General features: G+C 38.6%; 1 protein-coding gene across 8 annotated transcripts in view; it reads left to right on the top strand.

Annotated features, from left to right (window-relative positions):
- Positions 1 to 16163, top strand: part of cacna2d1 (calcium voltage-gated channel auxiliary subunit alpha2delta 1) — a 692512-nt gene that overhangs the window by 570140 nt on the left and 106209 nt on the right. For 4 of the 8 annotated variants that reach the window (XM_087999530.1, XM_043713764.2, XM_043713761.2 and 1 more), the window contains 4 exons: positions 276 to 332; positions 8690 to 8761; positions 11740 to 11811; positions 14185 to 14246. In XM_087999530.1, the coding sequence (XP_087855656.1) occupies positions 276 to 332; positions 8690 to 8761; positions 11740 to 11811; positions 14185 to 14246 (263 nt within the window). The remainder of the gene's footprint in view (positions 1 to 275; positions 333 to 8689; positions 8762 to 11739; positions 11812 to 14184; positions 14247 to 16163) is intronic. The other 4 variants (XM_043713767.2, XM_087999531.1, XM_043713768.2 and 1 more) reach the window with 1 other exon arrangement.

Genomic DNA, 16163 nt, shown 5'->3' with positions numbered 1-16163 from the left:
CTGGATTTCATAATTAAGATGTACAAGTTATGCATTTAATCATGGATGAATGATTATATTGCTGTCTTATTTTGACATCTCATCTTGGCATCTGAATTACAAATTGCAAGTTCCATTTAAAATTCAAGACCACTGTTGTATTTCCTGATTAATTCCATATTTGAAATACATGATTTGATATCCATTTCATTAATGTGCCATTTCATTCATAATACTATTCCTACTGATCATTGTCATATTAATCTAAAAACCTTACTTTCTTATTACCTTATTAGTCAATTGGTGTAGGGATCCCAAAGATTAATTTAAGGGAAAGGCACCCTAATGCACAGGTAATGCAGTTGAAGGTACCATTGGTGTTGCAAAGCTGCCAGCATTGAGGTTTTCATTAAGAGCTTTGGCAAGCTTACATTTAAGTGCCTATCTGTCAGCCTGGCTACCAAGAATATTCTGAAGCATGCATTTCTACTTACCTAGTTAAAAACTAATCCAATGTCGAAGAAGCTTGACGAGTTCAGTAATAATGTTTTGTGACATGCTTTTGTATTTTAATGATGGCTGCTAAACATGAGAATAATATCAGCTTAAAGAAAAAAAAATACGTTTTAAGATCAGAGTGGCTGATTTGAACATGTGAATGTAGCAAAGTACTTAGTCTGATGTTTGTCAGGTTGTGCTATTTATTACAGATACTGCATAAGGTTCATGCACTTCTTTGTTAACTAGAGTACACTTTCATGTATGATGATTTAATTGTGAAGAGCACATTTTCTATTGACATTTATTACTTAAGAGATTTAATTTATGAGCCCATCACAAAGAACTTTGAGAAAAATAAAATTTTAGCCATTAAACAAAGTGACCAGGTGCGAAGTAGAAGTCAACAGCAGTAATATTTGCCTGTTTGCACTCAAATAGATCTCGATAGAACAGTACACAGCCACTCAGGGAATTCACAATGTTGATACGTAGGAGTCACTTTGGGAAAGCAAATTCAAATCATTCATTTTAGTCCAATGTTTGATGGACAGTTAATGATTGTATAAATGCTTATATCACCAAGTATCCTTCGTTCAAGTAACTTGTTTTGTCCAGAGTCTAACTCTTGATTTGGTTGACATTGCACATGAAGTCTTATTATACAGGAACAGATTATATCTGTGTATTTGAAAATAATAACTTCGTGATAACCAATAAGAAAAATCCAGAATAATCTAGATTTGAGTTTGTTTTGTATTTGAGTTTCAATATCATCATCATCATGAATTTGCTGCCTGGGAAGATTTTCCTTGAAAAAAGCATCACAACTGCTTTTATAATTATATTCATCCACAAATAGTTAATTGTTACTTTCGTATGGAAATGACACTTGAACTCAACACTTAACCTAGACTTTTCTCCACAAATTGTGAGCTTGACAAATGTAATCTAGGATGTGGAAATATTGGCCCAGAAATTCTGATCAGGTTTGAAAATGCTATTTCTGCCCTGCTTGGATTGAAGTGTTCCCATTTACCTGTAGATGCCTCCTGCACTAAAGATTCTTAGGCCTCTTGTTATAAATCTGTCTAGGAATCCACAAATTCCAGCCATAAGAGAATCAGATCCCTTTTACAACACTTATTGTATCATGGTCTGAGATGTAAATGTACATTAGCACAGCCAGCCACGTTGACAGCGCCTGTGGAAGGGCAAGTGTAGGGTGATGGTGCTAGTCAGTTAAGTGGTTAGGTTGCCAGGTGGTAGGATGTCAAATTGGTGTGATGCTAGGGTGACTGTGGGTAATTTATCAGTTGGGTCAGGGAACAGCCAAGATGGGTGCCAAGTGGGTGGAGTACCAGGTACATAAGCTGCTAGTATGTCAATAAACAATTGACTGCTTATAATGGGAGGAGTTTGAAGACCAGGGATGGGGGTGTGTGTTGGTGGTGGGGAAGTGGGGGAATGGGGGCTAGGGGTTTGCTGAGATGCTGGATCAGGCTGTAGGAAGAGGAAATATCTGATCTGTGTGGTGTCAGTTTCAGGCTTCAGGCAACTGTTGGGGGACAAATGGTCAACAGTGTTGGATACAGGGAGTGTTGGACCTGTAGATGGTTGGAGCTGGGAGGATGGGGTCGGGGGCCAGATAAAGATGGGGGTGCCTGGTCCAGGAGCTGGTTGTTGTCAGTTCTGGGTTTGGGGATGGGGTAAATGTCAGTCAACTATAGGAGTAAATGTGGGTCTCAGCACATGGAAGAGGGTAAGGGGGTTGCGATTCAGCCTGGCAGCAGGGAAGAGGGCAGCAGGCAGTGTCAGATCTGGTAGGACTATGGAATCAGGTTAGGTCAAAGAATGGTGTGAGAGATCAGGGAGGTGTTGTTCAGGCGCTGCTGTGGGGGTGCTCATTGGTGAGCTGGGGGGTTCAGCTAACCAGGTAAACTAGGGTTTCAATCCTTAACGTTCTCCTGGGTAACTATTAAGCTTAGGTGATTTAGAACCCTCCAAATTCTCTGACTTCACTTGATTCTTTTGGAGGGTTTCAAATGGAGGGGACTTTCTATTGAAAAATTTAATTCCCCAGGTTATTCCAACAGAGTCTGCTGCATCTGGGATTCTGTGTGGTCCTGATGTGCAACTTTAGTCTGCACTGCTTTCTGGCCATCCGACTATCTAGGCCATTATGTTTTATGGTGAAGACAAAGCACTAACGTGGGCTGTCAAATACATTAAGATGTCCTTAGTTTTCAACTCTATCATCTGGAGCCACTTATTTCCTCACTTGTTGTACTTTTGACCCACGAACCCTCCCCCAGCAAATAGGATTAGTGCAAAGCTTATGTGCTGCGTTTCTGCTATATTTTTGAACCAACTTCTGGACAGTGTGTAACTTAACCTTTACTCTCTATAGGTAAATAATTGAATGACATTTCCCAACTCTTCCTATGGCTCAGTTCCAAAAAGGTGCTTTGAGCAGCACTCTAATACAGCTTACCACCTCATGACCACATAGACCCCAGGGACATAGAAAGTTTAAAGTAAACTGGTGACATATGGTAGAATTAGAAAAGCACAAATGATAACTTGCCAGAGGTTTAGTAATGCACATTGGTATAATAAAAACCATATTTTGACCTGAGAAATTATTTGCTCATTCCTATTAGCTGTTTCGGACTCTAATCTGAAAAATGGCTTTGTTTTCCTTCAGTATATAATTTAATAAATTCTCTGTAAAGTTTTACTTTTAGGTCTGATAGTTCATTAAAATGAATTGCATACATGTCAGTACGACTTAACATTTCTTCTGTTCAATGCATATAAGTTAATTACAAATTCTGCACACTGCATTTTCAAGCAAACTTGAAGAACCTGTTTGCAATTGTGCGCTGTTTTAAATATAAGAAAAACATCTGTGAAGAATTAGTTTTTTTGGGTCCTGTATAAATATGCCATTGTCAGATAATACTTGTATTCAAAGTATTTGCATGAAACTAATACAAACCACAGTTTAAACACTAAATTGTATCAGGAAAAAAGTCCCCTTTTTCCAGAATTCATGTATCATTCTCTAAAATACTTTGAATTACTAGCTCCGTGCATTTAAAATCTTACTGAGCTATTGATTTTGTTTGTTTGTGTGTGTGTGTGTGTATGGTATGTTGTTTTCATAGGCTTTTTGTAGCCTTTCAATTGAAATTCTTGCATGAGTATATTGTAGGAAAAGTCAATGTTAGCATTCTGCATGCTGTGGGATTTTTGATTGGTTTCTGTTGATAATTTTTTACAGTGGAAGAGACTGAGGAATTTCTAAGTCATTGCTAATAAGCATGATAAGTCATGGATCACATTGCTTAGAATCTTGAATGAGCATTTGCATTACCTAAGGAATAGAACCTTTGACATCTGTTCATAATGATATTCCTTGCCACTTCTGACCCCATGTTCTTCAATTTCACCAGTACAAATTCTAGGCTTCAGTTTCCTGACCAGTTTTCAATGCTATTTATGACTGGACTGAAAACAACCAAAAAATGAGATTATTTCAGTTATGAGCAATCTCCTCAGACTCGTCAGACACTGAAGCAGTCTATGTTCAAATGCAACAAGGTCTGGATAATATTCAGGCTTGGGTTGATAAGTGACAAGTAACATTTGTGTCACACAAATGCCAGGCTATGACCATCACCAATAAGAGGCAATCTAACCACTGTACCTTGATATTCATTAGTGTTACCATCATTGAATCCCCCACTGTCAACATCCTGGGAAGTATCATTGATGAGGAACTCAGCTGGACTGACCACATAAGTGCAGTGGCAGGTCAGAGGCTATGTAACGCACCATCTGACTCCTGAAAGCCTGTCCACTATCTACAAAGCACAAGTCTCAGGAGTGTGATGGAATACTCCCCACTTGCCTGGATGAGTGCAGCTCCAACAACATTCAGAAGTTTGACACTGTCCAGGAAAACGCAGTCCGCTTGATTGGCACTGCATCCACAAGCATCCACTCCTTCCACCACCAATGCTCAGTAACAGCAGTGTGTACTGTCTCAGTGCCAGAGACCCGGGTTCGATTCCCGCCTGAGGCGGCTCTCTCTGTGGAGTTTGCACATTGTCTCTGTGTCTGTGTGGGTTTCCTCCGGGTGCTCTAGTTTCCTCCCACAGTCCAAAAATGTGGAGGTTTGGTGAATTGGCCATGCTAAATTGCCTGTAGTGATAGGTGAAGGGGTAAATGTATGGGTGCGTTGCTCTTTGGAGGGTTGGTGTGGACTTGTTGGGCCGAAGGGCCTGTTTCCACACTGTAAGTAACCTAATCAAATTTAATTTAATCTAATCAAAGGATCAGGTTTTGTTTTGTATGATTTTAGCTCGAACTGCCAAGAGATGATAAAACATAATAGAATCAATAAATGCTGGCAATGTGCAGCAGACCAGTCGGATTCTGGGAAATTAGTTAATGTTTAAAGTTTACTCATTCACCAGAATGCCTGTTCATGAACTGTATTAATCACATTACTTTAATTCACAATTTTTGAAAATAAACTCTGAAAGGGAGTCCTCATGAATGAGTAGTTCTGAAGATTAACAGCAGAGTCAATAAACCTTCACCAGATATAAAATGCCATGCAGTTTATTCCAATAAGATGCAAAATTATCAGGAGTTTAGTGTAGATCCAACATGTTAAAGTATTTCTGGTTGAGGGGGTAGGAAAATCCTGTACTCTTGCATATTATGGAAACAAGAATTCCTAGTACTATGGTTGCAAATTCACAAATTTCAAACACATTTTGGTGTGATTATCCAGTGATAGAATTCACTTAGTTTCACAACCTACAACTGAAAATCCAGCCTGCAGTCTCTAGACTAACAGGTGGGTCATTTCTCTGCCCCATGTCAGTGTCAACGGAGCAGTATGACAGGGAAAACCCAGAGGTGAATTTGATATGCAACTGATGGTGTTGAGCATGATCTGGAGCCAGAACTTTGTGATGGAGGACAATTTTAAAGGGCACACAGTGGAGTGGATTTAGAAGGAGAAAGAAAAAACTAGCATCCCATACAAGTGCCCGAACACTGCATGAGTGCCTTACTTTCACCATTAGGTTTAATACAAGGTTTTTCACCTGTTATGGCTCTCCACTGTTATCTTGCCAAATGTGACCCAAAGTGTCGCAGAACATTTGCTCTTCCTGACATTCACTCTCAGCTTTGGAACAAGCTCTCCAGTGAGCTTAACAGCATGTTAATTAGAGGGGGTAGATTCCCGGTTCCCCTCTGCCAGCCATCAGAACTACAGAACTGTTGGAAGACTGATGCTTCCTTCAGGTATCGTTTCCCGAGCACCTGCACAACCAACCTTGCCTTCACAGGCGATTGTAAATCCAGGACACCCGGTCTCTAGGTGTGTCAATCCAGGAGATTGAATGGGAGAGGAATGTGGTTATGCTACTGTCCTAGATAACTGAGGGCAAATGGCCTTGAATTACTATTTGATACTTTCTCACCCAAGACCAGTAATCATGAAGTGCTGGAGGTAAATTCAGAGCATTATTAATTGTTTAGGGACTGCCTGTGGACTTTTCTAATTGATTGGTGAGTGGACCACAATACTCAGGATACCAAAAATAGGAGTAAATGTGATCAACAGAATGAGAGCTTTAGGATGATTAGCTTCAGGTATGTTCTGAAACAAAAACTTGAACAGGAAAATCACAAGTTTTCCAACTTACAAACAATGGACATTCTACTGCATGTTTCACAGTGACTAGAGCAGTGAATTTCGATTACTCCATTTCTTATTGAATGAGAAAATTCTACACATTTGCTCTTGGATACATACAAGCATATGCTAAGAGAGCTGCTCAGTGGCCTTGATTTTCAGTTGTAGAGTAAAGCTAGCACAGCAGTCTGTGGTACTCTGAGCCAGTTGAATAATTTAAACTTAAAATGTGGCAGAATGTTGTCAAGACTAATGATGTGCAGTCTTGCAATCAGCCCTAAACTGCTTATTTCAACAGCCTTACATTGTGTATTGCAAAATAAATGGTGTTTCACTGATTCCAAATAGGTCATGAGGAATACTATCCTGAATTTAGCAGAATGACTAAAAAAGTGTGGCCAACTGCCATCTCTTACAGAGCCAATCCATATTGCTCTAGAACATTTTAAAGAAAAATAATTTGACCCAATTTGTTAAACCCTTCACACATGGTTTCAAATTATAAATGACTAGAACAGTGCTATTTTTATTGAAAGTCATCCTAAAGTTCATAGTTTCTTCCTCTGTAATTTATCACTTCTGTTTTGTTGTTGTGTAAGATGTTTTGTATAATTGCTTCTGACTCTTTTTTTTTTCCATGGCCACATATATTGGAATGTGACGTGATCTGCTACCTCCTCATACCAATGTCTTGATGCATGCTGCATGGTTGGTAATGTCATGGGGTCTTCTGTGCATGTAAACTTTCTGATTTAATTCAATTTGGTTTGTTATCTAATGTGGGTGACTCCTATGTTTTTATCGTAAGTTCCGTTCTACTTTGGCAATGTCAAGAGAAACTGTTTTGAAATGCAGCACGAGCCTGCAGACTTAGCATAGAGGCATGATTGAATGTCACTGCATAGGGCACCTGCAGTGAGGTGCACCTCGATCCATTAGGAAAAAGCTGCACTCTTTGCCAACCACTTTTACTTGCAGTTATATTGATTGCAAGTTTCCAGATGCTGTATGAAGCCAGTGTATGTTTGCATTTTGTAATGATAGACTTATTGATCGCTGATACTTTCAGTTTGATGGAAAGAAATCAAGATGATACAATCTTGTTTTTCTTTCCTGACTTTGAATTAAGTGGTCCCATGGGTTGAACTGCACTTTTTGTTTAAACCTCCGGATTAAATGTGAGATATGCATTGAGAAAGGGGGTCAGCTTGATTCCTGTGCTGACTTTCAATCCTTAGTAACACACTTTGTAAAATTCCTGAGTTGACTTGAGGATTGATATTCAAAATTCCCATTTCTAAAAAAGTGATTTGACTCCAAACCAAAGAACTTCAGTAGTGAGCCAGTCAAACCACAGATTTCTATGACTAATTAAATGATAGTTGAGTTTTCACAATGAAAAATGCTTTCTGCTCTGAATGTAGTCTGCAATCAAATTTAAAGATTGCAATAATAATTCACTCACTAATTCTCCAACTAATTTAATGCTCAGGAATATGAATCCTCAGTGAATAGCTGTTGTGATTGAGAGTATGCAGCCTGTGTTGTGTGATTGTACAATTCCATTTTATTCTGGTCTAAATCAATTCCTGATACAAAATTCAAAACAAATTAACAACAAATTGTGTATTTTGTTCGAGTTACATCAACATTTGATTGCAATGCTATCCATTCTCAAAATCATTCTGTATGCTGCCAGAGGGGTAATTACTATTCCTTACAATTTTTAGAGAATAACTGTTGAGCATTGAGCCATAAACAAAGGTTCACATTAAAATTTGTAAATATATTTCTTTCAAGGTGAAAAAAAATTACACAGAAGGACACTAAACCCAGCTGAAGAGCATGATCATATAAAGTATTGGCTATGGCCAAAAAATCTAAACCTCCAGATTAAATGTGAGATATGCATTGAGGAAAGGGGTCAGCTTGATTCCTGTGCTGGCTTGTGAACACAGATTGCAACATTTATATGGGCTCAATAAACTAAAGAGCACAATTCTATTTGATTCACCAAAATGCACAGTACTGGTTGTACTGGATAATAAAACTAAATTCAGGCTGTTTCACCTTTGAAGATGCAGAAGATAGTTGTTGCTACTATAATTCAATCATTTTGCTTGTTGTATCAGAGTTAATTCCAATAGTACAATGCCTATTAGCATTCATATGGGCCAAATATCAACAAGCATTTGCAGAGTTTAAATTGCTTTCAAAGAAATATTATTCAGCAGAAGCATTTAGTTCAATAATCTGTAACGAGCACTTCAGAAATGCATCACATTACAGCTGAATATTCCATTAAATGAGATGTTGGAGAACTGTTTTTCTAAGCATTTTATTTTATCCACTGCCAACTTTTTGTTTAACTTCCCTTACTGAGAAAGGTACAAAGCAAAAACTTGTCATGGTTTGGCCTCAAATGTTGAACTCAATATTTTTCCATTGTACATTTAACTTATTGCTTGACGATTATTCCTTTTGGTCTAGAATCCCAAATCTCAGGAGCCCGTCACTTTGGATTTTCTAGATGCTGAATTGGAGAATGAAATGAAAGTGGAGGTAAGACGATCATGATTGGCCAGAGGCTACCATGAGTGGCATGTCAACATCTTTTAACTCCATAACGCCTGGATTGACTTTATGAAACACTTCACAATGTTTTTATTTATCTATAAATTGCCTGTATATTTTTTCTGTGACCTTTCCTGCAGTTCAGGTGATGTGCTTTCATGAAACATCACCTTCTTTTGATTGAACATGACAGTCTGTCTCCATAATCATGAGCAGATGTTAACTGGCAAACTTTCAGTGCCAATTGGCCTGATTGTGGGAGATCGTTTCAGTTAGTGTTTAGGCAGCCTGCTCAGATATACTGTGTATATGTGGCCCTCATTTTCCAGATATACTGTGTACATGTGGCCCTTGTTTTTCTTTTTCTGACTCCTTTATGATTTTGTGAACTTGCATCCTTTTTGGCAAACATTCGGGTCTTTGAACTGATGAATAGTGAATAATAATATCACTTCTAGAAAACGTAAACAGTAATTGCTGCTTAGTGAAATACCACTAGAATGGAATTTCTGGTTGTTCCTAATAGTGCAAGTGTCCTACTGTGACTCGATGCTAATGTACATTTTTTAGATTAGATTAGATTACCTACAGTATGGAAACAGGCCCTTCGGCCCAATAAGTCCACACCGACCCTCTGAAGAGTAACCCACACAGACCCATTCCCCTACCCTGTATTTACTCCTGACTAACACACCTAACACTACGGGCAATTTAGCATGGCCAATTCACCGAAATTGCACATCTTTTTTGGATTGTGGGAGAAAACTGGAGCACCCAAAGGAAAGCCACACAGATACAGGGAAAATGTGCAAACTCCACACAGACAGTCGCCTGTGGTGGGCCTCGAACCCAGGACCCGGTGCTGTGAGGCAGTAATGCTAGCCACTGTGCCACCCTATTTTACAGCTACAGTTTTCACCGCTATAAATGAACTAGGTTGAATGATCTGTTAACTACAAAGAAAAAGAATCTAGCATCCAACATTTTGCCTGTGCCAAGTCAATTACTTGTGGCATTGCCCATGTTCAGTTCAAAAATATGGAGTTTTTATATGTAGTGGTAACCAGTTTGGAAGTGAGACTTCAGAAAGTTTCCAGAAATCAGTTCAGGACCCAAGAACATTAAACTGAATTTTGGATGAGTAAAATAAGGGGGAAATCTTAGTAGCAAATCATTAGTTAAGATCATGATGACAATTCGTAGTCTTTGAGAGCAGTATGTTTGTGCCATGTACAAACATTTTAATAATCTTTCAGTTGGAATTATAATGACATTCCTTGACTATTTTGAACTACCTACACTCTGTCTTCATGTATTCATATATTGGTGTATACACAGCTGAATTTTTACATAGATTGAGAGTCTTTCTAGCATTTCAAAGATGGTGATGAAGAGCCAATTCTGGAACTCTCAACCCCAAACATGGCACAAATCCTTATCACAGACAGGGCAGAAACAATGGAGTGTCCTAATCCTTAGTTCATCAACCCTTTTCGCACGTTAGAATGCAACTGCACCAGGCTGATCTGACTTTCATGAGTGGATGTCCAAAACATGACTTAGGAACTTCAGACCCGGTAGGAGATAGTTGAAAACTGCTGGATTTCTTTGGAGGGATGAGGTATCCATTTGTATATGGTCCTAGGAAACATTGAAGGAGGTCAGCTGCCCTCTCAAAGAGTTAAGTCTCTCTTCATGATTGCTAAAATTAGACATGAATGTGTGTGTAATCTCATTGGAACTGTCAAGAAAATTATCCTTTTGCCAAATCATTTTGACCGTGGTGTTAAAAATATCAGTGATGTATCACTGTGTCTTTTGATATAAACCTGTGTGATTAGTACAATAATCTTTAATTTATACATTGTGGAGTCTGTCAGTTTACAGTCTGAATGGTAGCTCCAAGTATTTGTAAAGTCTTTGAAGTGGAACTGTGTATTCAAGTGTTTGTTTTTGTAAGGAAAGTTAAGTTCAGTAAACAGGCTTTTATCAATGAATTTTTTGAAATAGTAGTTTCATCAATAGATGCAAAATTTTACGTAATTTTAGCATAGAGTCTGACATGTTAGATATAGGTTGAATTAATATAGCTGGTTAAAGAACGATAGGTGGTGGATGGGAGGCATGAGTTGGCATGGATGGGCACTAATTTAGCATAGAAGCTATAAAGAACCATGGGGATAGTTGAAGAGCATAGTTTGCCATAGGAGGTATGAGATGTTATGGGGAATGAATCCAAGGGCATATAAACCCAGAACCAATCCCCAGACTTCCCTGGCATATTTTTACAGGTCGGATTTATGGAACTTGGAACATGGCACAGAGCAGAAACAGAAATTTCCATAAATGTAATGTTTGACTATTGCTGGATGAAACTGAAAAGTCCAGAACGTTCAAATAACATTTAATCATGAGCTCTAATAATATGTGTATTTTTACAGAACATGTTCTTATTTCCCTAAGACACTGTTGATTTTAAGCAGTGTTTTTGAGCTGTTCATTTATTTATCATAAGGCATTTTATGCATGGCCAATTCACCTAACCTGCACATTTTTGGACTGTGGGAGGAAACCGAAGCACCCAGAGGAAACCCACGCAGACACAGGGAGAATGTGCAAACTCAACACAGAGAGCCGCCTCAGGCGGGTATTGAACCCGGGTCTCTGGCACTGTGAGGCAGCACCGTGCCGCCCACAAATGACTTGCTTTAGTGTTTCATGGGATGTAGGCTCTACTGGCAAAACCAAGATTATTGCCCATCCTTAATGATTCTTGAAAATCTGGTAATAATGGTCCTTTGTTCTTAGCGTTACACATTAATCTGGCATTAAATTGAAGTGACTTCATTGGATTTTGCTTGAGCTAGGGTTCTACAACCGTTTGGAAGTTTCATCACATATTAGTGACTGGAACAAACTGTTGCACAGAATTGATGAACTGCAAGTTATAAGTTTATGTCTTCCAGATTCGGCACAGCATGATAGAAGGTCAAAGTGGTGAGAAGACTCTCGACACTCTAATCAAATCCTACGATGAGGTACAGTCTACAACTAATTAGTTATTTCATTGGTCTCTCTCTCTATTTTTTTCTTAAAATGCCAAATTAATTGCTCAAGGAAGGGGTAAGAAATGTTCTTTCTTTCACAATACTTATTAAGTCTCAGATGCAAAAACCAACAGTATTAATGGGGCACATTTCACGACATGCACCCAGGATAGGGTTATATTCCAAGGGTGCCAGAATTAAATACTGTGCTGAAACATGTTTTGCTGATCCTCTCTAATGATGCAAACATGCTTCATTATACTGCCACCCTACAGTTAGCAATGCTGAGATTTTTTTCATCTTCTCCTATTCTCTGTTCCCGTACTACAAAATCATCAGTAACACACTGATTGTCTTCTTTACATTATGGAGTCCAGATTTTAATTACTGATAAAGGAGGCACAAAAAATAATCACACACAAATAATTTGAAACAAAGGAAAGGCAGATTAGATCTCATGTGCAGCTGAGTAAAACAATTCTTATGTAAGATCTATGAATTAATCATTTTCTGATAAATGTATGTCCTCCTTAATGCAAATACTTTGGAACAATGTTTAGTCTTTGATTGTTGACCATTTTAAAATGTAAGGACCCTGCCCATGACTCAGACAGGGTCACAAATGACTGCTGGCATATGTTACCATTCCTCCATAGCAAAAACACAAAAGATTCAACAATATTGTACATGGCTCCAAGGTAGAAAACAGAGGGTGGTGGAGGCTTGCTTTGCAGACTGGAAGCTGGTGTGCCATAAGGATCGGTGCTGGATCCACTGCTTTTTGTTATTTATATAAATATTTTGGATGTGAACATAGGAGGTATGGTTAGTAAGTTTGCAGATGATGCTAAAATAGATGATGTAGTGGACCGCGAAAAAGTTTACCCCAGAGTACAATGGGATCTTGATCAGATGGGCTAATGGACTGGGGAGTGACAGATGGAGTTCAATTTAGATAAGTGTGAAGTGCTGAATTTTGGAAATGCAAATCAGGGCAGAACTTATACAGTTAATGGTAAGGCCCTGAAGAGTGTTGCTGAACAAAGAGACCATGGAGTGCGGATTCATAGTTCCTTAAAAGTGAAGTCATAGATAGACAGGGTAATGAAGAAGACGTTTGGTATGCTTGTCTTTATTGGTCAGTTCATTGAGATCAGGAGTTGGAAAATCATGTTGCAGTTGCACAGGACATTGATTAGCCATGATTGGAATACTGTATGTAATTCTGGTCTCCCTGCTTTAGAAAGGGTGTTGTAAAACTTGAAAGAATTCAGAAAGATTTACAAAGATGTTGCCAAGATTGAACGATTTGAGCTATAGGCTGAAGAGGCTGGGGCTGTTTTACCTGGAGCAATATAGGCTGAAGGGTAACTTTATAAAAGTTTATAGAATCACGAGGTGCATAGATAGGGTAAATAGCCAAGGTCTTTTTCCCAGGGTGGGACAGTCCAAAACTAGAAGGCATAGGTTTAGGGTGAGAGGGGAAAGATTTAAAAGGGACCTAAGGGGCAAGATTTTCATGCAGAGGGTGGTTTGTATATGGAATGAGCTGCCAGAGGAAGTGGTGGACACTGGAACAAATACAACACTTAAAAGGCACTTACATGGGTATATGAATAGGGAGGGTTTAGAGGGGTATGGGCCAAATGGGACTAGATTAATTTGGGATATCTGGTCAGAATGGACAAGTTGGACCAATAGGTCTGTACCCTATGACTCTACAACTATATGTAAAGCTTACAAGACCTAGACTGCCAACAGATCCAATCTTGCTTTGTTGGACCACCTAAATTTCAGTTTTATAAAATGATAAAAATATAAGCATTGCAATAAGGAAAGCTGTTCAGATTCATAAATATCACATTTGCTACTAAATAAGTTCTAAAAATGTTACTTCATCAGAGGTATTTGTTCTAGTCACTGTTCTAGTCATGGTTAACCTTTCATTGCTCTTCGTCCTTCAGAAATGCAAACTTCGAATAAGATGTGAAACTGAATTCCCATCCACCCTTCCAAATGGGCATAAAAGATTGCATGCCACTTTTTTGAAGAAATGCAAGGAATTTCTACTAGTACTCTGGACAACATTTATCCCTCAACTAGCATCACTAGAAAGAATATTATTTTGTCATAATCAGATTGCTATTGTGCTCCTTTACCAGACACAATTTACGTTGTAACAGCGATGACATGTCAGAAGTACATAATTGAGTGGAAAGCATTTGGGGGTATGCTGACCTGTTAAAAGCTGCTATGTAAATTTGATATAGTATTACAAACCACAGTACACACAATGGTGAAAAGACATCAAAATGACTTATCAAGTAATTATGTGTTATCAAGTAATCTTCCCTTTCTTTTTAGAGGTATATTGACAGAGGGACTCGAACATATACCTGGACTCTCGTGAATAGTACAGATTACAGGTAATCTAGTATTACTTCAGGAAAGACACTTCCTTTCCATTCACCTGTTATGACTGAGTTTTTTTTTAAAAAAAGCTATTCTCTGTGGAAGGAGCATTAACATATGAACAGAAATCTTAGGAGCAAACTATTCAGCCCCTTGAAATGAAAATAAAAATGGCTCACACAGACACCTTTCTGATTGAGGTTATGGCTAAAGTACATTGTTGAAACAGTGTATAGAGTGCTTTATTCTGCATTTAAGTCTGCCTGACATGGAATTGCTTAAAGTTGACACCTAAACCATGAATTTTGGTGACCCTTCCTACTTTCTAGAATGTGTACTTGAACAGACACAATTACCTGATAATTAAAACTTAGACTCTGCGATACATTTGTTACAAGGTGCAACATATTTTAATGGTGCACTGTGAACATTGTGCACATAAAACAGCCTGCACAATATAGCTGAGGGAATATACAGTTTCTTTTAAAAGTCTTAACAGGGAAAGTCAGGCAGAATTGCTCCATATGATCATGGTTATCTGAATCAGACTGGAATCTATGGATGTGAGATGCTGCATTAGTTTCAGCTTTGATGGTACCCAATATCAACCAGCTATGTCAACACATACCCAACAAGGAGTTAGCACCTGTAGTGAGGTTCAGAGGGGAGAATGGTGATTAGAGAGTGGGAATCTGAAGTATAGTTTGTTTTTCTATGAGTTGAACAATTACACTGCAACAAAGGCATCTGATATCATAAAAATGTTTGCTTCTCGGCTGACCTATTAACTTCCTACTTGTGTAGAGCATTGGAGTCAAGAATGATTAGGGTGTTCTCAAATAAAAGGAAAATATGTAGATGGTGGAAATCTGAAATAAAACAAAATAGTGGAGAAATTCAGCAGGACTGGCAGCATCTGTGGAGAGAGAAACAGAGTTAACATTTAGGGTCTGACGTGAGTTCTGAAGACTTGAAATGTCAACTCAGTTTCTCTATCTGCAGATGTTACAGTTCTGCTGAGTCTCTTCTGTACTTGCTGTTTTTATTTTATGTTTAGCACTTACAATTGTATTTTAGAAGCAAAGCAATTGGGCTTAGTTTAGGGAAATGATCAGAGTCTCAGATGGACCACACCTGGAGTATTGTATGCAGTTCAGATCTACTTACTTTGGAGACAACAAACTTGGTGTAGGGGGAGGGAGGCAATGAATGTTTGCAAAAATAATTCCTGGGGTAGAGAAGTGTTGTCCAATGAAAAAGGTTAAATATACAGCACCTTTATTATCTAGAATTTAGAAGACTGAGAGGTGACTTCATTCAAACATAGTGTTGTTACAGGGCTCAGCAAACTGGATGCAGGAAGGATGACTCCCCTGGCTAGGGTATTTTGAACTGGGGACACACTCTCTGGGGAAGAATTAGATGATTTAGGCGAGATGAGGAGGAATTTCTTCCTTCAGAAGGTGGCAAATCTTTGGAATTCTCTTCCCCAGAGGGCTAGGATTGATAGGTTTCTATGTATCAAAGACACCAAGATGACAAAAGTGTAGGAAAATGATGCTGAGGTAGAAGATCACCCATTATCTCACTGGTGGTGTGGGCGAAATGGGTTGAAATGGCCTTTGAATTCCACTGATCAGAGCAATAAAACTCTGGCAATTTTCTGTGAGATTGCATCATCCTGATATTAACTTTCCCAATGGATCACCATTTTTGATGTGTCGGGCCATTTGTTCTGGTCAGGTTAATGTCCAAAATAGATTGACTCCATGCATTCTACTGACCTCATACACAGTTTGTGGATGGAGACAAACATTTAAACTCTAGTGCTTGGACCAGCCATTAGTATCTGCACCAGCTCCCTAACATCATAGTAATTATACCTGACCAAATAATTGCACTTATTGCCATCCTCTGTACATGCGCAATGG

Source organism: Chiloscyllium plagiosum, unplaced genomic scaffold (assembly GCF_037043375.1).
Source record: "Chiloscyllium plagiosum isolate Xiang-an unplaced genomic scaffold, Cpla_swu_hap1 HiC_scaffold_23, whole genome shotgun sequence".
NCBI classification, from domain to species: Eukaryota; Metazoa; Chordata; class Chondrichthyes; order Orectolobiformes; family Hemiscylliidae; genus Chiloscyllium; species Chiloscyllium plagiosum.
This window is presented reverse-complemented; position numbering and strand designations above follow the sequence as displayed.